This window comes from Ranitomeya variabilis, chromosome 2 (genome assembly GCF_051348905.1).
Source record: "Ranitomeya variabilis isolate aRanVar5 chromosome 2, aRanVar5.hap1, whole genome shotgun sequence".
Classification (NCBI taxonomy): Eukaryota; Metazoa; Chordata; class Amphibia; order Anura; family Dendrobatidae; genus Ranitomeya; species Ranitomeya variabilis.
In genome coordinates, this window is record NC_135233.1 from 914,798,899 (window position 1) to 914,820,939 (window position 22,041).

The 22,041-nt window shown below is 43.9% G+C and overlaps 1 protein-coding gene across 2 annotated transcripts in view; it reads left to right on the forward strand.

Annotated features, from left to right (window-relative positions):
• LOC143808197 (transient receptor potential cation channel subfamily V member 6-like) overlaps positions 1-22,041 on the forward strand; it is a 94,954-nt gene that overhangs the window by 67,351 nt on the left and 5,562 nt on the right. For both annotated transcript variants that reach the window (XM_077290607.1, XM_077290608.1), the window contains 4 exons: positions 2,281-2,481; positions 9,253-9,339; positions 10,315-10,391; positions 21,161-21,326. In XM_077290607.1, the coding sequence (XP_077146722.1) occupies positions 2,281-2,481; positions 9,253-9,339; positions 10,315-10,391; positions 21,161-21,326 (531 nt within the window). The remainder of the gene's footprint in view (positions 1-2,280; positions 2,482-9,252; positions 9,340-10,314; positions 10,392-21,160; positions 21,327-22,041) is intronic.

The following is a 22,041-nucleotide window of genomic DNA, read 5'->3' on the forward strand; positions in this document are numbered from 1 at the left end:
TGTAATTCGTCTTCGATGTGGAACATCAGCATACCAAATAGTACTCTAGTAACTGACCACTATAAAATTCACCATTGAGTTGGCTCAATAAATACAACTGCATATTGTAACATATTCACCACAAATCTGATACTCACTACACACAGTACTACAACCAAGCTAACTACACAGAAGCAGTAGAAGAACTAAACTTACTACTCGTACATAGATATGGTACCAGGATCAAGTTTAAAGGGGTTTTCGCACCCTGCCAATTATTCTTATACTCTCACAATTTCCTTCTATTTCCATTATAAGCAAGGGGTAGGTAACATGACCACATGCATGGGATTTGCAGAGATATGGTTTTTTTTTATTAGAACTAACTTTATCTTCTTTACTAGAGATAAGCAGATTGGTCCATGGAGGATCAAGTTTGAGTCAAATTTCCTGAAATTTGCAGTTTCGAACATTTTGAACAATTTGAACATTTTGAAATGCGATTTGTGGCTCACAAACAAAAAACAAAAAAAACTTCCCACTACCATTTCCCACACTGCTAAAATGTTGAACTATCAGAGAGCGGTATAAAGTCATTTTGCGTGGCTGCACGATTTCCCCATAATGCCCTGCAGCTATGGCATCTCATGGATTATACCTTGAACAGTGGTGGTCAGTACCTGGCCTATCAGAAATTGTCGGTTTACTGTTTGCACAACATAGTCGTTTTCCATCTCCAGAGTCACTAGGTAAGTCTCTTTCTCTCCTGCAGAGTGTAAGCTCTTATGATAAGCAGTGTTCTTTCTCTCTCTCTATCCTGTAGAGTTTAAATGGGGTTTGTCCACTACTAGGACAACGTGTTCTCAAGCTGTTTGTTTGCCCCTGTTAAAATAAAAACACTTATATTCACCTTCCGTCCCAGTGGTGTCAGCACTCGTGGTCTCGGGGCTCACCTGAAGTTGATATGTCATGTGAGGCTTGCACCCAATCAGCGCTGGCGTCATTGTCCCCACCTTAGGACATGTAACTAATCAACAGGAAGTCAGGACTGAGGTTAGCTTTTATCTTCCACTTGATTACTTATGCGTTCGAAGGTAGGGACAGTGCCACCAATGCTGATTGTGTGCAGGGCTCACATGACATATCAACCTCAGGTGAGCCCAGAGACTGCAAGTGCCGACACTTCAGTAATGGTGCCAGCACAGGAGGTGAGTACAAGTGTTCTATTTTATTGGGGGCAAACATCAGATTGAGAAGGGGTTGTCCTAGTAGTGCCAACCCCTTTAAGCTCTTATCAGTAGGAGCCTCTCTCTTCTGTAGACTAAAGTGTAACCTCTTATGACCAGTGGGGTCCTCTATATGCATCTCTCTTACCCTCTCTCTCCTCTGCCCAACATGAATTTTCTGAGCAATTACAAACTTTCCGGTATTCAAATTCACACTAATTGATTCACTAATAAAAAATCAAATTTTGGATGAAAATTTGGCAAAGTCGATGAATTTGAATTTTAAAAGATCAGTTTATCCGTAGTCTTTTCCAAGGGGGTGTGACTTACAGTTTAATACTTCACAGGCACATCCTGAGAGAATCCTGTAAGCCACGCCTCCTTAGTAAAGACCATACAAATTAGGATTCAATATAAAAAGGCTCATATATCTGGCACCATATGGTGGATTTAAAAATAACAAAAAAATCTGAATAATCAGAGGAACAATAGGAGTAAAATATGAGCAAAATCTGGCTACTTTTGACCTGGTGACTGGTCCTCTTTAAACAATTTAATATAAAATTTCACGAACAATAGAAAACCTAGTATGTCTCAGAAATAATGTGATATACACTTGCTATAGGAAACAGAGTCTAGAGTACAGAACGAGTCAACCGCGGTGTTATAGGAGTGAGGTTCTCATCCTTACCAAATACTCGGAACTCTCCATTTAGTATGCGGTATCTCACAGGAGATTGTATAGAAGCCAGAAAGAACGGAAAAAAGAAAAGATTGTATTGGACCTGAGCTGACCTTTCATTTAATTTAAATTGTTCAATTTATCCAGATGAAACTTACTTTCTATCCAACCAATTCTCTAGCAAAGTGATGTCTAATCTGTTGTATTCCAAAGTCCATTTTGGCTGCATTGAGGTTAATTTAGGTTTTAAAGGTTAGTCTGTTTTATAAAGAGAAAATATATAATGTCCCATCCTAATGAAAAAAAACCTACTAACAGAGTCATCACAAAGTATTATTTCACTCTAACTTCTTATTTGTTCCTTGGTATTATCCTTTTTATCTCCAACTCAAGGCAAGGAATCTTTTGGAAATTACACCTTTAAAGGAACTGCTTCAGTATAAATGGTCTACTTATGGATACAAATATTTTTTGCTGTGCACTTTTCTGTATATTCTCTACACGATCATCTTGACTTTATGCTGCTTGTATCGGCCGCTAATGGAAGAGATCACAGATGGAGGAAAGAGAAAGATCATCACAAGGCCATTTTATGTAAGTGTTATATGCGCTATTCATTTCATTACAGCAATCCATCCTCATTGCAGAATGTCTTGAGACAGCACAATACAGTAATGCACTCATACATCTGTCTTTCAATGAATGACCCCGTTGCTAATAAAATGCTGCCAGGCATTGCTGCACAGATTAGAACCATTTCTCTAAATCCATAAATTAGTCCATAGTTTATTGCTTATTCAAGCACTAATTAAAAGCTTCCCAAATGCCAAGCATGAAGTATATGTTTTGGATGAGTGTAATACCATAACTAGCTGCTGATAAACTATTATTAGGCAGTTTAAAAAGGGATTCTCATCCAGTGATAGAATAGCCCCAAGTGATGACATTGTAGATTTTCATTTATTATTTTTATTACTAACATTGCTGATAAAAAATATTATGACTATCAGTCCAGATCTATCTACCCGTTAGCTGAATATTTTGGCTAAAGTGATTCTTAATGGCAAAATGTTCGAGAACTTGGACTCCCATCGATCTCCAGAATGAATATAGCTCTTTAGTGCTTTAACCCAGAGATTTGTAGATTAATTGGATAATTTAGGATTTAAAGGTTAATCTTTGCAATAAAGATTAAATTGACAGTATAATGAGCACATTTCTTTTTCTGTACTTTTTTTTCCTCTTCCTTCCTTTCAAGATGTATCCATCGATAAAGCTGAGGACTTATTTTTTTAATGACATCATTCACTTGATCATTTAATGTACAGAAAAACAAAAAAGTCCCACACAGGGTTCCATGGTGGACCCCCCCCACCCCCACCCCCACATAATTGTGTCTTTGTTTTCTGCATTTAATTTTGATGGTGTTCACTGTGCAGTGAGAATAACCCATTACCTGGATCTTACAGCTCAGTACAATTACACAGATACTATAGAGATTTTCTTGTTTTACTGTTTTGACAAAATTTTGAATAAACTGTATTTTTCCCATTGATGGAGCTGCGTGAGAGATTCCATATTTTTTTATAATAATAACCTGTAGTTTCTTTTGGTATCATTTTATAGTACATACATCTTTTTCATTGCTCTACATTTTTTGAGAATGAGGTGAGATGCAGCTTAGTTTCTGCCTCCAGAGATTCCACCAGTTTCAGAGCAGTGCTTCCAAGCCTTATAGTGAATAGCTTGGAAGAAGGATCGGGGCAAGGTATTTTGGTTACGTGGGCAGATGAAGCCAATGGCACCCTCCACTTCCATTCCCCAAAGGAATGGGTTAGAGATTACGGTAACAGGACCCCTAATGCACCTTTCCCTCCAGTGTGTCAGGTAAGGCCTCTTTCACACATCAGTTTTTTGCTGTCAGTTGCAATCCGTCGAATTTTGAAAAAAACAGATCTGGCGACTGATGCCACCGGATCCGTTTTTTTCTCATAGACTTGTATTAGTGACAGATTGCGACGGATGGCCTCACTTTTCATCCGTTGTTCACCGGATCTGTTGAAAATTTTTGTCCGGCAGCCAGAGACAATGGACAAAGTAATGTTTTTTGTGTACGTCGAAAAAATGGACAGCGACGGATCCGTCGACGTCCTTCATTTGCTAGAATGGAAGCCAATGGCATCGGATCCGTCAAATGATGCAATCCAGTGTCGGATTCCATCTTTTTTAACTGAGCATGCTCCAATCCAATTAGCCAGATCCGATTGTCGGATCCATCCAAAAGACTGATCCGTCGCATCAGTTTTTCACAAGCTGCAACAGATCCGTCGATCCATTGAGCCAACGGATTGTGACTAATGGCAAAAAAATGATGTGTGAAAGGGGCCTAAGAAGCTCTGATGACCACTTCCACTAGAATTGTTTCTTTTTTCACCAAAAAATACCAGATAAAGTAACAAAAGTTGTGTACTTTACGGGTGTGACTTAATAAGGAATGCAATTTCAAAGTTACATATAGAATCACCCATTGTTTTATTATTATTATTATTATTTATTGTTATAGCGCCATTTATTCCATGGCGCTTTACAAGTGAGGAGGGGTATACATAATAAAAACAAGTACAATAATCTTGAACAATACAAGTCATAACTGGTACAGGAGGAGTGAGGACCCTGCCCGCGAGGGCTCACAATCTACAAGTGATGGGTGAGAATACAGTAGGTGAGGATAGAGCTGATCGTGCAGCGGTTGGTTGATCGGTGGTTACTGCAGGTTGTAGGCTTGTCGGAAGAGGTGGGTCTTCAGATTCTTTTTGAAGGTTTCGATGGTGGGCGAGAGTCTGATGTGTTGTGGTAGAGGGTTCCAGAGTAGGGGTGATACGCGAGAGAAATCTTGTATACGATTGTGGGAAGAGGAGATAAGAGGGGAGTAGAGAAGGAGATCTTGTGAGGATCGGAGGTTGCGTGTAGGAAAGTACCGGGAGATGAGGTCACAGATGTAAGGAGGAGACAGGTTGTGGATGGCTTTGTACGTCATGGTTAGGGTTTTGTACTGGAGTCTCTGGGCAATGGGGAGCCAGTGAAGGGATTGACAGAGGGGAGAGGCCGGAGAATAGCGGGGGGACAGGTGGATTAGTCGGGCAGCAGAGTTTAGAATAGATTGGAGGGGTGCGAGAGTGTTTGAGGGGAGGCCACAAAGCAGGAGGTTGCAGTAGTCAAGACGAGAGATGATGAGGGCATGGACTAGGGTTTTTGCAGATTCTTGGTTGAGGAATGAACGGATTCGTGCAATATTTTTGAGTTGAAGTCGGCAGGAAGTGGAAAGGGCTTGGATATGTGGTTTGAAGGAGAGATCAGCGTCAAGGATAACCCCGAGGCAGCGAGCTTGTGGGACTGGGGAGAGTGGGCAGCCATTTACTGTAATGGATAGGTTCGTTGGGGGGTCACGTGAGATGGGGGAAAGATGATGAATTCTGTTTTGTCCATGTTAAGTTTCAGAAATTTAGCGGAGAAGAAGGATGAAATAGTGGACAGACATTGAGGGATTCTGGTTAGTAGGGAGGTGATATCTGGTCCAGAGATGTAGATCTGTGTGTCATCAGCATAGAGGTGATACTGAAAGCCATGAGATTCTATGAGCTGTCCCAGGCCAAAGGTGTAAATGGAGAAGAGCAGGGGCCCAAGGACTGAACCTTGTGGGACTCCGACAGAGAGGGGGCGAGGTGAGGAGGTGGTGTGTGAGTGGGAGACGCTGAATGTCCGGTCTGTTAGGTATGATGAGATCCAGGATAGGGCCAAGTCTGTGATGCCAAGGGATGAGAGGGTCTGTAATAATAGGGAATGGTCCACTGTGTCAAAGGCAGCCGACAGGTCGAGGAGGAGGAGAACAGAGTAGTGTCGCTTGCTCTTGGCGGTTAAAAGGTCAGTGGTGACCTTAGTTAGGGCAGTTTCAGTGGAATGGTGTGGCCGGAAGCCAGATTGTAAGCGGTCAAAGAGGGAGCAAGAAGAGAGATGGGAGGACAGTTCAAGGTAGACGTGTTGTTCCAGTAGTTTTGAGGCATAGGGGAGAAGTGATATAGGGCGATAGCTAGATACAGAGGATGGGTCAAGAGAGGGCTTTTTGAGGATAGGTGTGATGGAGGCATGTTTAAAGCTTGAGGGGAAAACACCATTTGTTAGTGATAGGTTGAAGAGATGGGTTAGGGTTGGGATGAAGATTGTGGTGAGGTTTGGGATGAGGTGGGTTGGGAGCGGGTCAAGTGCACAGGTGGTGAGATGCGATCTTGAGAGTAGAGTGGTGAGTTGATCTTCTGTAATGGTGGAGTAGTTGGTTTTGGAGGTGGAGGGTAGGGAAGTTGGGAGGAAGGGCTCTGGGGCTTGTTGACCAAAACTGTCTCTGATGTTATCAATCTTCTGCTTGAAGAATGAGGCAAAGTCTTCAGCAGAGATAAGTGAGGAGGGAGGAGGTGCTGGGGGACGGAGGAGAGAATTGAAGGTGTTGAATAACTGTTTAGGGTTGTGAGACAGGGAGGATATGAGAGATGAGAAGTAGGTTTGTTTAGCTGTGGCGAGTGCGGTCTTGAAAGTAGTGAGGGACTGTTTGAATGCGATTAAGTGGTCGTTGGAGTGGGATCTTTTCCATCTGCGCTCAGCAGCCCTGGAAGCTCGCCTCAGTTCTTTGGTCAGGCTGGTGTGCCAGGGCTGTCTGTTGATTTTGCGAGCTTTGGTATGTGTAAGTGGGGCAGCAGATTCCAAAGCTACAGGACCATTCCGGACCATTTACACAATACAAAGGACAAAGATCAATATTCACCCATTCCTATATTTTAAATGTTACACCCAAGGATAGCCATGGAAACTAATAAAGCTTAATGGGGTTGTCCACTACTAGGATAATCCTTCTCAATCCTAATGTTTGCCCCCGATAAAATAGAACACTTGTACTCACCTCCTGTGCTGGCACCATTACAGAGGTATCGGCACTCGCGGTCTCTGGGCTCACGTGAGCCCTGCACCCAATCAGCATTGGTGGCACTGTTCCTGCCTTCAAATGCATAGTCATGGCCAAAAGTATTCACACCCCTGCAATTCTGTCAGATAATACTCAGTTTCTTCCTGAAAATGATTGCAAACACAAATTCTTTGGTATTATTATCTTCATTTAATTTGTCTTAAATGAAAAAACACAAAAAGAATTGTCCTAAAGCCAAATTGGATATAATTCCACACCAAACATAAAAAGGGGGTGGACAAAAGTATTGGCACTGTTGGAAAAATCATGTGATGCTTCTCTAATTTGTGTAATTAACGGCACCTGTAACTTACCTGTGGCACCTAACAGGTGTTGGCAATAACTAAATCACGCTTGCAGCCAGTTGACATGGATTAAAGTTGACTCAACCTCTTTCCTGTGTCCTTGTGTGTACCACATTGAGCATGGAGAAAAGAAAGAAGACCAAAGAACTGTCTGAGGACTTGAGAAACCAAATTGTGAAGAAGCATGAGCAATCTCAAGGCTGCAAGTCCATCTTCAAAGACCTGAATGTTCCTGTGTCTACCGTGCGCAGTATCATCAAGAAGTGTAAAGGCCATGGCACTGTGGCTAACCTCCCTAGATGTGGACGGAAAAGAAAAATTGACAAGAGATTTCAACGCAAGATTGTGCGGATGTTGGATAAAGAACCTCGACTAACATCCAAACAAGTTCAAGCTGCCCTGCAGTCCGAGGGTACAACAGTGTCAACCCGTACTATCCGTCGGCATCTGAATGAAAAGTGACTGTATGGTAGGAGACCCAGGAAGACCCCACTTCTTACCCCGAGACATAAAAAAGCCAAAACTTACCTGAAGAAGCCTAAAACATTTTGGAATAATGTTCTCTGGTCAGATGAGACAAAAGTAGAGCTTTTTGGGCAAAGGCATCAACATAGAGTTTACAGGAGAAAAAAAGAGGCATTCAAAGAAAAGAACACGGTCCCTACAGTCAAACATGGCGGAGGTTCCCTGATGTTTTGGGGTTGCTTTGCTGCCTCTGGCACTGGACTGCTTGACCGTGTGCATGGCATTATGAAGTCTGAAGACTACCAACCAACAAATTTTGCAGCATAATGTAGGGCCCAGTGTGAGAAAGCTGGGTCTCCCTCAGAGGTCATGGGTCTTCCAGCTGGACAATGACCCAAAACACACTTCAAAAAGCAGTAGAAAATGGTTTGAGAGAAAGCACTGGAGACTTGTAAGGTGGCCAGCAATGAGTCCAGACCTGAATCCCATAGAACACCTGTGAAGAGATCTAAAAATGGCAGTTTGGAGAAGGCACCCTTCAAATATCAGGGACCTGGAGCAGTTTGCCAAAGAAGAATGGTCTAAAATTCCAGCAGAGCATTCTAAGAAACTCATTGATGGTTACCGGAAGTGGATGGTCGCAGTTATTTTGGCTAAAGATTGTGCAACCAAGTCTTAGGCTGAGGGTGCCAATACTTTTGTCTGGCCCATTTTTGGAGTTTTGTGTGAAATGATCAATGTTTTGCTTTTTGATTCATTCTCTTTTGTGTTTTTTCATTTAAGACAAATTAAATGAAGATAATAATAACAAAGAATTTGTGTTTGCAATCATTTTCAGGAAGAAACTGAGTATTATCTGACAGAATTGCAGGGGTGTGAATACTTTTGGCCATGACTGTAAGTAATCAAGGTGAAGTTAGAAGCTATCCTCAGTCCTGACTTTCTGTTGATTACTTATAATGACGCCAGCGCTGATTGGGTGCAAGTTAAAATAAAAAGACCTATACTCTCCTCCCGTGCCGGCAGTATCGGCATTCACATTCTCAGGGCTCATGAAGGTTATGTCATGTGTGCCCTGCCACAATTAGCATTGGTGTCACTGTCCCTGCCTTTAGACATATCAGTAATCAAGAGGAACTGAGAACTGAGTGGATAGCGGCAGCTTTCACTTCCTGTTGATTACTTGTCAACAGTATGCTGAATGCCTGCGGCCGGAGGAAGGTGACTGACGGCCTCAGGCATTCCGCAATGTCACTTTTTTGTGTTTTTTTTTTCAAAGTGAATCCCTGTTGGGGAGGCAAGAGGGTAGCGCCTTAGGTGGGTGCCTACCCCTCGTCCTGGCCCTGCTTGCAAGTGTGCACTCCTTGCCCAGGTAAATCGAAAAGATTCTTCTTAAACAAACACTTTGCAATTTTATCTATTTTATAAGATGAGACATCCATTTAACTTTGCCCTTTTCCATTAAACGAGCACAGAAAAAATATCATCTCTAAAAATGTTATCATAAATGGTAAACTTAATTTACTGGATAGTGAGGGTTTACAGTTTATATGAGGGTAAAGTAATTACTGTTTCCATTTTTAGGATTCTTACAAAACAAAAGAAGACTACCTTCGATTAAGTGGAGAAATAATTGTCATTCTTGGTGGAATTCTAATTCTTATAATTGAGGTATGGATTCTGGAAGCATGCTAAATGCAAATTAAAGAGGTTGTTCACTGGAAAAAATATTTTAAGAATTCAAATGAATGAAATTAAATAAAAAAAATACAATTATCAATACTTACTCTGACCGATCCCCTGCAGCTCCCATTACAACTCTTCTCTGGTCCCTGCTTCCTGACCCTCTCTCAACCCTTTGAAAAATATTTGCTAGAGGCTGAAACATTAGTGTAACATTATAGGTCATATAAACTGAGATGTAATGGGTAACCCATGCTTCAAATAGGTAAAGCAATTTAAAGGGTTGTTCTACTAGTTTTATATTGATATGTCCACAGGATTGGTCCTCAATATCAGATCAGAAACTGTCCATCACTCCCTCCGAGTAGATGTTCTCAGTACTGGTGGTGGGATGGTTTTTAGTTGCAGCACAGCTCTGTCAACAGTGCAGTGTCCACTGCTAGGTACTATGTATCCAGCCACTAACATCCACCACTACCACAACTGAGAACAGCTGATTGGTGGGGTGTCGGACAGCTTTGGATTTGATATTGATGACCCATCTCAAGGTTAGGCTATCAATGTAAAACTTGAGGAACAACCTTCTAATTTATGTTTGTAAATTGTGATTTTCTTTATAAACTGAACTCAGTTGTGAAATAAATACAATAATTAAAGCAAATATGAAAGCTCAGCACATCTGACAGCACAGTAATTTAGAATACGCCTGCATAGTGTGAATGTATGTTCTTCCCAGGCTTGTGTAAATTTCCCCTGGTACTTCAGTTTTCTCAAACAATCGAAAAAACATTCCTACTGTGATAATGGTGTGATAATGGAAATAATGAAATTAGATTACTTGACCACAGCAGACTTGATCTAACCTGTTACAAAATCTGTGTATAATACTGATTGATATGGTGCCTATATAAAATATCAGGAAATAAATATTACATTTGTTTCTGTATTATATCTACATTTTAGGTTGCTCAATTAGTCAGAAAGGGGCCAAGACGCTTTTTTGGAAACACAGTGAGAGGTGGACCATTTCACATCATAATGTAAGTGCATTTTGTTAATGCTTACAAAATCTAAGAGTTTAGCCAAGGGGAGAGGGGAAACATCTGAATGGGACCCCTACCTAGGTAAACACATGTATAGGTACACCATAAGTATAGCAAATATTGTAGGGACCTTAATAGATGACAATAGTGTTACTAAATATAAAAGACTAGATCAATATTACCACCATACAGTGACCACATGGTGGGAGATGCCAGTTCTGCAGACTATATAGGGTCACAGCACAGATAAACCTAAAAAGTCACTGGTGATGCCATTACATTTCCTTTTCAGCCTTTTCCATCCAGCCCACACCAGCATGATGACTTCTTCCAGCACCACCTTGTCTGCAGAATATGCAGACATTTGAGTATTCAAATTTCCTGCTCTATCCTCACTTATCACCAACCTACACACACTCCCCATCCCTTTCCCCGTAACCTGCACCTGTTAAGTGGGTTTAAATACTGGACTTAAAATACTGTACACTACTTGAGACTAAAACTAAAGCAATACGGAACAAAGGACCACCAGATAGTATATGAGCCCGAGAATAATTAAAATATGCCTTTATTTATAAAAGTGGCAATGATTACATAAGTAAAAAATGTATAAATACACAAAAGTGCGCAAGAGCAGGATTACATAGGATAATAGATATAATTATTACCAGCAAAACCCCAACAATTCAAAATATAAGGATTTTTGTTTCAGCTGTGTGGAGCACCCCCTACCACAGGGCCACCGAGTCCTAAGTACCGGGTCTCCCTTCTGGCTCTGTCGATGTCACGGTGGCTAGACCCCGGCCTGTGACTCTGTTAAGGGGGATCCAATAAAGGAATAACAGTTCGATGTGTGGGTGGTGGTGATGATGTGGTGCAGTGACGGTCACAGTAATTAACGAGGACACCAGATTGCAGTCTCTTTACCTCTTTACTGAAGGCTCAGGATCCTCAGACTGGAATACGGTTAACCGGGCGGTGAGAGTCCGGCTGGTCTGATGGCACCTCCAGAGCTCCCTTTGCAGGTGGAAATCTGTGCCTACCTTCTAGCGCTTGTGTGTTGTGGTCCTCCCCTGCGGTGCTTACGGGATAGTCCCCACAACTGTTGTGTCTGTTTCTGAAGTTCCCTCACAACTCGATCAAGATGTTCTGCTTCGTCCCCCAGATCATATGGCTAGGACGCACCCGTATGACGGGTAGGCTCGGAGTTCTTCCGGGACCCTAGAGTCGCCCCTCTCCAAATGTTGCCCCCTATGTCTTCTTAGGTGATTTGGGTGAGACAGCCCGCCTATAACTGACTGTCCTGCCGTAGGTTTGAAGTTAGGCCTAGAGCTCTATACTTCCTCGGCGTTTCCGGCCACCGGCTGCGCGCCTCAGTAGGATGTTGCCTCGACTTACAGCACGACTCCTACTGGTGTTTCTCCTTGTTGCGTTGATCTCGTTTCTCACCCTCCTCAATACACCTCGCTTCTTATTCTTTCTCCGGGCACCGCCGCAAGGAAGTGCAGGCGCGGTCCCTTTACGTTCTCTCTAGTTCGCTAGGTCTCTGCCAGGATCCCACTCCTGACAAGGACCCCCCTGAGTCTCTCCCCGCAACACCCTCTGCCACATTATGTTGCCTGTTCGATTCCCAGTCAGCTTCTCTCTAACTTCCTGTCTAACCCCCAGTTTTACCAGACTGTGAGGAGTGGCCTAATACATAGCGCCCTTAGCTCCCCCTGGAGGCCAGACTGTGAAGTGCATTGGTGTCTGTGATACCTGGTCAGGTGAACTCCTTCAGTGCCATCAGACGTACCATCACTCCCCTTAGTGGCGGAGCATCAGTACTGCAACGACCAGGACTCTGGGGGCGCTGCACTCCCCCCCGGTTAAATCCAGTACTCCTGGACTGGGAAGAAACAACAATACATGTCAGCAAAAAGACATACAATTTTTGAAATGCAATAAACAAGTAAACTTTTAACAGAGCTTCCCTTTATGGGAGGTGAGGACACTTGAACGTTGCAAACATGGTTAAATACTTTTAAATAACGTACTATAACTAACTTCTCTTACCCAACCGGGTATCCTGCTAAGTGCAATTTCCGAACAATAATTTAACATTGCCTCTAAGGACGTACACACGAAATCCACTAAAGACCTTCTTATAAAACATTATAAGGCTAATCAACCTTTCTTCATTTTCCTTCTTTACATCTGCAGGACCGCCTGTCTATCTGCCCCAGGCCTGCTGCCTCTCGTTCTGTTGCTGGACCGCCCCATCTCTCATCCGGGCCTACTGCCTTTCTGCTACTATACACAGTATAGAACTTATCATCCCTCTCTCAGTTCAAGATCGCTGAGCCATCTCGGTGTGGCTCCTAGGAAGACTCACCGACTAACCCCATACGGGTTCACTTCCTGTCCTCATTCTTCTAGCAACATCATTAAACATTTCTCACAATTAACTAGCTTACTACATATAACTTTGACATGTAAGCATTATTAGTACTTCCTTTTAAAGCATCATCATTCTTTAAGTGCTATTGATGAACATTCCCTTTAAGAGGGGACCAAGTCTCTATGAGGTAGTGCAACTTCTCAAGCTGCAAGTCCGTATGCAGCAAGGACTCCGATACTGCTTCCAGGAACAGTTTCTTCGCAAAGAGTCCTCTTCTTTGTAAAACCAGTAGAGGGCACCTTTAAGAAGGTGCAAACTATTTACAATAAGTTTGTAATCATGCAGTGTTCATGATCCAGCAGTTCTTTTTCAACAATGATGAACGAGAAACAAAAGCAAAAAGGCAAAAATAGGGATTCCGGGTAAACTAAGGGATCCCTTTAAGAGTTAACCCAAGTCGGGTTGTAGCAGCAAGAAGACACATAAAAGGGCGGACAGTTAACTATATACAGTTTGCAAAGCACTTTAAAGCTTCATAGTAAATTGCAAGACATCAGCCGATAGTAGACACCTCTTGACCGTTCAGGCTTCGGCCCCTGGTCTGCGGCTGATGTAGTGTCAGTGTCAATGGTTGGTCTCTCGGGTGCAGTCAGGTCACCCGGTGTCTGGATTCGAAGACTAACCCTGGCTGCAAGCTCGGTAGCCGCAACAAGGCGTACAGTGGCGATAGTAACAAGATCTGTCAAGTCCGGATCGGTCATGGTCGGGGCAACAGGTGACACCCCCTCAGGCCCACATCGTTGGACGTTCCGAGCGCACCATCCTTGCGCACTCCGGTGGCGGGTGTAGGTCACCTGATCCCCCTTTTGCAATAGTGGGTCACCATATTGGTTGCGGCAGGGAGTCTTCACGTTGTAACTGGTAACGAAGACGTCAGTCGGTAGTCCCGGTTCCTGTATGGAGCCCCAACCCCGCTTTGGGTGAAAGGCCAGCACAGTTCCCCACTTTACCACGTCTTTCCTGCCGCGCGCAGGCTTCGGGCATTGTACTTTTGGCGCAATAGTTTGTTCTGTGTCCTTTTGGTTTTTCCAATGTAGGATCAGGCATTGTTTATATTGTTCCCAAGTGAGCACAGCAAGGGTGAGACCTTCCTCCCGAGCTCCCTCTGGCCCGGTCCAGGGGGTGTCCCACTGGAGGATCAACCCCTCTGGGCTCACATCTACGGGTTCCCCCATCGTGGTCGGTAGTGGAGGTACCAGCTTCCCCATCGTGTCGGGGGTGAGCACCACCAGCCCCGCCGAGAGGAAACGGTTATTGTTGGGGTGAGGAGCGGTCGCGGGAGCGGGATCGGTCAGGGGAGCAGGATCGGTCAGGGGAGCAGGTGCGTCTTCCATACCTGCGCCTGATGTGATTCCACCGGTGTCGATCCGTTCCGCTGACAAGGACACTGGAATCGGCCGCAGCCCGGACTGCGGTTCCTCCACAGTGGCCTCATGATGTGGTTCCGCTCTCCATGGCTCCGTGGTTGGGATAGGCAGGCTCGGGTCCTCCGCCGACGGCTCCAAGGAGTTCGAGTCCTTCGGCTGCGGTGGATTCGGGTCCGTCTCCGGTGGGTGAGGACAAGCCGGGAATACTTCGCCGTCGCTCGGGCACTTGCTGCTCATCGTCGCTGCCCGGCATTCGGCGGCACCGCATACACCTGGCTCCGCCATTTCTCCAAGGTCGAGCTCCCTCTTCGCCTCGTTCCCGCCGTTGCAAATCAGGGGGTGGTTCTCCTCTGCTTCTGGGCAGGTCATCATCTCGCAGCAGAAGTCGGAGGGGGCGGTCACCGCTTTTGGCGCCGCTTTGGTGGTCTCCTCCCATGGCACGCCCTTCTTCTTCCTCTGCGCTCCCTGTGACGCTGCAATGGCAGCGGGTTTTGGCGGCAAATGGCAATGCACAGTCTTTGCAATAAGTCACAGTCCAAGTACAATAAATCACAGTCCCAAGGCACACATGACCTGATTCTTCAAGCTTAAGTAGATCCTGTTCGTGACGCCAAGTTGGGGCACCCCCTACTACAGGGCCACCGAGTCCTAAGTACCGGGTCTCCCTTCTGGCTCTGTCGATGTCACGGTGGCTAGACCCCGGCCTGTGACCCTGTTAAGGGGGATCCAATAAAGGAATAACAGTTCGATGTGTGGGTGGTGGTGATGATGTGGTGCAGTGACGGTCACAGTAATTAACGAGGACACCAGGTTGCAGTCTCTTTACCTCTTTACTGAAGGCTCAGGATCCTCAGACTGGAATACGGTTAACCGGGCGGTGAGAGTCCAGCTGGTCCGATGGCACCTCCAGAGCTCCCTTTGCAGGTGAAAATCTGTGCCTACCTTCTAGCGCTTGTGTGTTGTGGTCCTCCCCTGCTGTGCTTACGGGATAGTCCCCACAACTGTTGTGTCTGTTTCTGAAGTTCCCTCACAACTCGATTATGATGTTCCTCTTCGTCCCCCAGATGATATGGCTAGGACGCACCCGTATGACGGGTAGGCTCGGAGCTCTTCCTGGACCCTAGTGTTGCCCCTCTCCTGTTGTTGCCCCCTATGTCTTCTTAGGTGATTTGGGTGAGACAGCCCGCCTATAACTGACTGTCCTGCCGTAGGTTTGAAGTTAGGCCTGGAGCTCTATACTTCCTCGGCGTTTCCGGCCACCGGCTGCGCGCCTCAGTAGGATGTTGCCTCGGCTTACAGCACGACTCCTACTGGTGTTTCTCCTTGTTGCGTTGATCTCGTTTCTCACCCTCCTCAATACACCTCGCTTCTTATCCTTTCTCCGAGCACCGCCGCAAGGAAGTGCAGGCGCGGTCCCTTTATGTTCTCTCTAGTTCGCTAGGTCTCTGCCAGGATCCCACTCCTGACAAGGACCCCCCTGAGTCTCTCCCCGCAACACCCTCTGCCACATTATGTTGCCTGTTCGATTCCCAGTCAGCTTCTCTCTAACTTCCTGTCTAACCCCCAGTTTTACCAGACTGTGAGGAGTGGCCTAATACATAGCGCCCTTAGCTCCCCCTGGAGGCCAGACTGTGAAGTGCATTGGTGTCTGTGATACCTGGTCAGGTGAACTCCTTCAGTGCCATCAGACGTACCATCACTCACCTTAGTGGCGGAGCATCAGTACTGCAACGACCAGGACTCTGGGGCGCTGCATGTGCATATCAGAAAGTGCCAAAAAAATACTTTATAAAAAACAGGTGTAAATTTGTATATAAATATATATAAATCTAAAAAATAACAGCAAATATAAAGTGCCAGAGTGCATCAATATATAATTGCGTGTATAGAAAATTAGTTAAACACAATAATTAAAGTGTCAAAGTGCAATGACCTACATAGAGGTCAGACAACGTGCAAACCATAAAAAAATGAAGATGTTTGCTAAAAATGTGTAAGACAGCACAGCAATGTATATGCCATATACCTGGGGGTAAGCTGGGTCCCGTGCCTGCGCACACCCAACGCGCGTTTCTAACTGACCTCTATGTAGGTCATTGCAATTTGACACTTTAATTATTGTGTTTAACTAATTTTCTATACACGAAATTATATATTGATGCACTCTGGCACTTTATCTTGCTGTTATTTTTTAGATTTATATATATATATATATTTTTATATACAAATTTACACCTGTTTTTTATAAAGTTTTTTTTTGGCACTTTCTGATATGCACAGCTGAAACAAAAATCCTTATATTTTGAATTGTTGGGGTTTTGCTGGTAATAATTATATCTATTATCCTATGTAATCCTGCTCTTGCGCACTTTTGTGTATTTATACATATTTTACTTATGTAATCATTGCCACTTTTATAAATAAAGGCATATTGTAATTATTCTCGGGCTCATATACTGTCGGGTGGTCCTTTGTTCCGTATTGCTTTGGTTTTAGTCTCTTCTCTGCAGTGGTTCCCATTGCTGGTCTTCACAGTGCACCCTGGTTATCTGTCTATATATTTTTATAATATTGGTGTATGGTATATAGTGAGATCTGTATATATTTTTGGGTGTGCTGTGTTTCTTTTTTTTTCAGTAAATATATTTATTGAAATTTTAAACAGGAAAAACAATAAAAAGAATCATTACAATGTCCAGAGCTATACATTACGCCTCTGAGAACGCAGCACAAGTGCAGTTGAACAAGGACTCTGGCACATAAAGGATACATGCTTCTCATCTTGAGAATCACCTCGGGACATGGACCTTATATACACTGTGTTCCAAATTATTATGCACAAAGAGTTTAGGAGTGATAAGGTTAGAATTTTTTTGTTTGTCATTTAAACTCATTGATGGTGATGTGTGTCAGGGCTCTTTATATCACTGAAAGCAATTGCAGATACCTGTGCAAATTAGTTTGGCATGTGTGTCCAAATAAAGGCAAGAGTACTTAAGAAGGCTGTTCCACATTATTAAGCAGCCTACATTTTTTGTCAAATGGGAAAGAAAAAGGATGTGTCGGCTGCTGAGAAGCAACAAATTGTGGAGTATTTAGGTCAAGGCATGACTACAATCAACATTGCCAAGACACTTCATCGTGATCATCGCACAATCAAGAAGTATGTAGCTGATTCCCAGCACACACGTGTGCGTGCTGATAAGGAAAAATTGAGGACTCTTTCCAACAGGCAATTGCGTAAGGTTAAAAGAGCAGCTGCAAAAATGCCTTGTCATAGCAGCAGAAAAGTTTTTGAAGCTGCTGGTGCCTCCAACGTCCCCAGAACAACAAGATGCAGGGTCCTTCAGAGGTTTGCAGCTGTGCGTAAGCCATCCTGTCGACCACCTCTATCCACTGCACACAAGCAGTGGGCCAAACGATACATGAAGACTGACTTCCAAACTGTTTTGTTCACCGATGAGTGCCGTGCAACGCTCGATGGTCCAGATGGATGGAGTGGAGGATGGCTGGTTGATGGACACCCCATGAAAACACGGCTAAGGCGCCAACAAGGAGGAGGTGGAGTAATGTTTGGGGCTGGAATCATGGGGAGAGAGATTGTCGGCCCCTTTATGATCCCTGAAGGGGTAAAGATGAACTCCATAATCCATGTGGAGTTTCTAAACCAACACTTCCTGCCATGGTTCAAGAGGAAGAACCGTGCTTTCCGCAGCAAGATCATTTTCATGCATGATAATGCACCATCTCATGCTGCAAAAAACACATCTGCACCTCTGGCTGCTATGGGCATAAAAGAGGACAAACTTATGGTGTGGCCACCATCTTCCCCTGACCTCAACCCCATTGAGAACCTCTGGTACATCATCAAAAGGAGTGTCTATGATGGCGGGAGGCAGTTCACATCTAAGCAACAGCTCTGGGAGGGTATTCTGTCCACATGCAAAACAATTGAAGCAGAAACCATCCAAAAACTGACAAATTCAATGGACGAGAGAGTTCAGAAGCTTCTTTCCAACAAGGGGTCCTATGTGCAAATGTATCATCACCAAGAATAAAGTTTTCACGTGAAAACTGTTTGATTTCATTTTGTAATAAGCTGATAATGCTTATAACTTCACAATTGACCATTTTTTTGTTCAAAATAAAAAAAAAAACTGTTAAACTCTGCTGTGCATAATAATTTGGAACATGCATTTTGAGTGTTTATTTTTTTAAAAAAAAATACTGTTTTCATAGGCAGTTTGTTCCAAAACATTGCAATTATACTAGAATAGTAGATGACTGGAAAATAACAATGACTGCAATTCAGATAGGTAATTTAGAGAAAATATGAGGAAATATTATTTGCATAATAATTTGGAACACAGTGTACAGAATACTGAACCTGTAAGAAAAGCAATTGTAGAGATAAGAGAAAAGGAAAGAAAGAGAAAAAGAGAAAAAGAAAGGGGGGGAGGGAGGGAATGGGGGAGAAGGGGAGAAAGGAGGGAGAGGGGAGGGGGGGTTAAGGGAGACCCAGCAATGTACACGCCCACGTATTGAGAATTATGAGTATGTACACAGCCAAGTCAGGAACCCTGTGCTCTCCTTGAAGGATTGCCAGAGGAACCAGGTGCGTCCCTGGTCATATGCAGCATCACCATCACCCGCCACCAGCGACTCCAGACGATGTAATCTATCCATTTCAGCTATCCATTCCTCTGTGGAGGGGACCTCAATGGACCTCCAATGTCGGGGAATAACTGCCCTGGCAGCTATTAGGCAAAATCTCAGGATCCCCTTTTTAACGGAAGCTATCGAATTGGGTATCAGGGACAGTAGGGCCATTTGGGGGGAGGGCTCATGGCGGACCCCAATCATCAAGTGAAAGGCATCGAAAACTGAGTTCCAGAAGGGTTGTAGGGGACCACAGGACCACCAAACATGAAGCATAGAGCCCGTGGCGGAGCCACATCTCCAGCAGGTGTCCGAGATCTCCGGGTTAAACCTGTGGAAAAGGGTGGGACACCTATACCAGCGTGTCAGTAATTTATAATTCCTCTCCTGCGCCTGACTGGACATCGTCATCTTATGTGCAAGAGTGAAGATTTTCAGACTATCCACCTCAGAAAAGGTGATCCCCAGGTCCCTCTCCCAAGCCTCCATAAATCCAAGTATAGTAGGAGGAAGTGAATTCAAGACCAGGCCATAGAGCACTGAAACCACGTGGGAGGGACCCTCAGTAGGGAGCATCAGGGACTCAAATGGCGTCAGTGCCCCCATCGGCACACTGGAAAGAAAGCTCCGCAATTGCAGAAACTCTAGCCAGGACAGCGGTGTCGTAAGATCAGAACCTCGTAACCCCCGCATGCCGGAGAGCCCCGCAAGCTTATCCTTCACCTGACCCAGTCCCACCCCGTCAAGTCATGACCAACACAGATACGTAGATCTATTCATTGCTGGGGGAAAGGCCGGATTATCAAAAAGGGGACTCAGTCTGCTCAATCGGGAGGTCAGGCGTAATTTCACATAGGATCTATCCCAAAACCTCAAAACAATCTGTGTGAGTGGAGCAAAACTCGACACAGGTGGGCGTCCGGTCCCCCCCAGCCAAGGCAGCCAGTACAAAGAAGTAAAAGTTTCTCCAGGAGCACCCACTGTTTATGAGCATCACTGAACCTCCAGTCGACAATCCTAGAGAGCAAGACTGCCTGATAATAACGTTTAAAATCAGGAAGGCCTACCCCCCCTTTAGTCTTGGGTCTCACTAAGACTGAAAATCGAGTCCGTGGCTTCTTAGTTCCCCAAATAAAACTATTGATGGCCGACTGCAGGCGCCTGAAAAAGCAATCCGGAACCTGCACTGGAGCAGTCTGAAAGAGATAGACGAATCGGGGTAAAATATCCATTTTGACCACTCCCACCCATCCGAACCAAGATAGCTGAGGTCTGCCATACCGTTTAAGGTCCAAGATTGTTTTCTCAGGCTTGGAGAAATTTCTGGACTCTGTATAGGACATGATTGTATTGAAATGAAGAAAAAAAAATATTTAATGGGCAATGGTGTTAAAGGGCATAAAACGATTTATAACAACATACTATATTGTTGCCATTGTTTAGATTTGGTCAGTGGAAATGCTGGTCCTGATGTGATACCTAATTATCTCTCAAATCAAGGCGCAGCTTTTTCTAAAGCATGAGCAGAGGGGTGTATGGTCTTGTTACAAAGTCTAAGGGTCTGTACACTATTCTACTTAAGCTTGAGGATAAGCTGAGAGCTTTACTCAAAAACTAGTAAACAGTGACAAAAAATTAATTGACAAAAATAGTTTAGTTACCATTTAGCCTCAGCAAATAAAAATGTTGGATCCAGTGTAAGATGACCTCTGTAATGTGTGGTATAAAACCAGGAGGAGAGATGACATTATTTAGTTCAGGTACTCTATCTCTAGAGACATTTTTCAGATTTAAATGTACAGATTACTCCTTTACACTTCTATTAATTTAACAGGTATACTCAGTTGATTAGATTAAAAATGGTGTTTGAGGACCTAGTCTTCTGGAGTACACCACTCTCCTATGTCCAGACTTCTTGCTTGCTGAGATGTGATGAGTTTCAGTTTGGCCAGGGAGAATGGCTGCACCACTGCCTGAACTGGACAGTATGCTCTCCATGTTGCTTCCAGAGGTAGCTTTGCCTCTGCAGCATCTGAGGAGTACAAGGGCAATGAAGGTAGTCAGGTCATGCAATTTGGCCAACCTCAGAGCAGTGCATAGCACAAAGTATGCAAGAGTGCACTCCTTGCCTGGGAAACTGGTCACCCTTAAAGACTGCATAAGAGCTGGCAAACATGATTATAAGCTATAAACCATAAGTTTCTTGTTTTTTTATGAGCATTTTTTAACTATTTAATAAAATGAGACAACCCCTTTAAGGAAGGTCACAGGAAGGAATAACAGCTTTTTTTCTTTTATAGGCTACTTTATGCCTGCTTTATTTTAGCCATGGTAATTATGCGTTTGCTAAACACTGAAGGGCAGACAATCGTGATGTCATTGTCTCTAATAAGTGGATGGTGCAACTTGATCTACTTTGCTCGTGGATTCCAACTGCTTGGTCCTCTGTGTATAATGATTCAAAAGGTAAAAAGAATCACTGGCCTCAGTGGTCACTTGTCCTTACTCAAGGCTGAGCACTCATTGAGCTGAGTGTTCAGTTTATTTTCAGAAGTCAGTGATTTCCAATATTTTTTTTCTTCATGATAGAATCCATTAAAATACCATACTCTCTTAGAGAGCTCATAACTCAGAAAAGTGTGTTGAGGAGGCAGGTGTTACCATAATTCTAAACCTGACCTTTATAATAGCTTTGATGACAACATTGTGTTTGAGAAAGCTGAAATTAATTTGTCATAACAAGTGATAGTCTGCTGTCTTTTGAGGAAACCACAAGCAGCTTTCTCCAAACACACTGTAGTTTCTTAGACAATGCACATAATATTATTGCAAAATATAGGGCAAACTTCATATCCCAGGGCCTGCATTAATCTCTTAACTTTCTAAGCTTTTTGGCAGAAACATAAAGGGAGTTCCCAAGTTCCTGACAAGAGAGTGAAACGTGAACTCATAGGATAAACTCACCCGCCTGTCCAACGCTACTACTTTGGCCTCCTTCAGGCCAATCATTTAGCTGCAGCAATAATGAACTATCGCTACAGATAACCATTAGTTTCAGTGGTGAATCACATGGAGGCCAGAACAGTGCTTCAAGACAGCAGCCACATAAATGGGGGTGGGACTAGAAAGGAACTGCACTTTCAACAAACGTTGCATAAATTATTGGTACATGCATGTACTG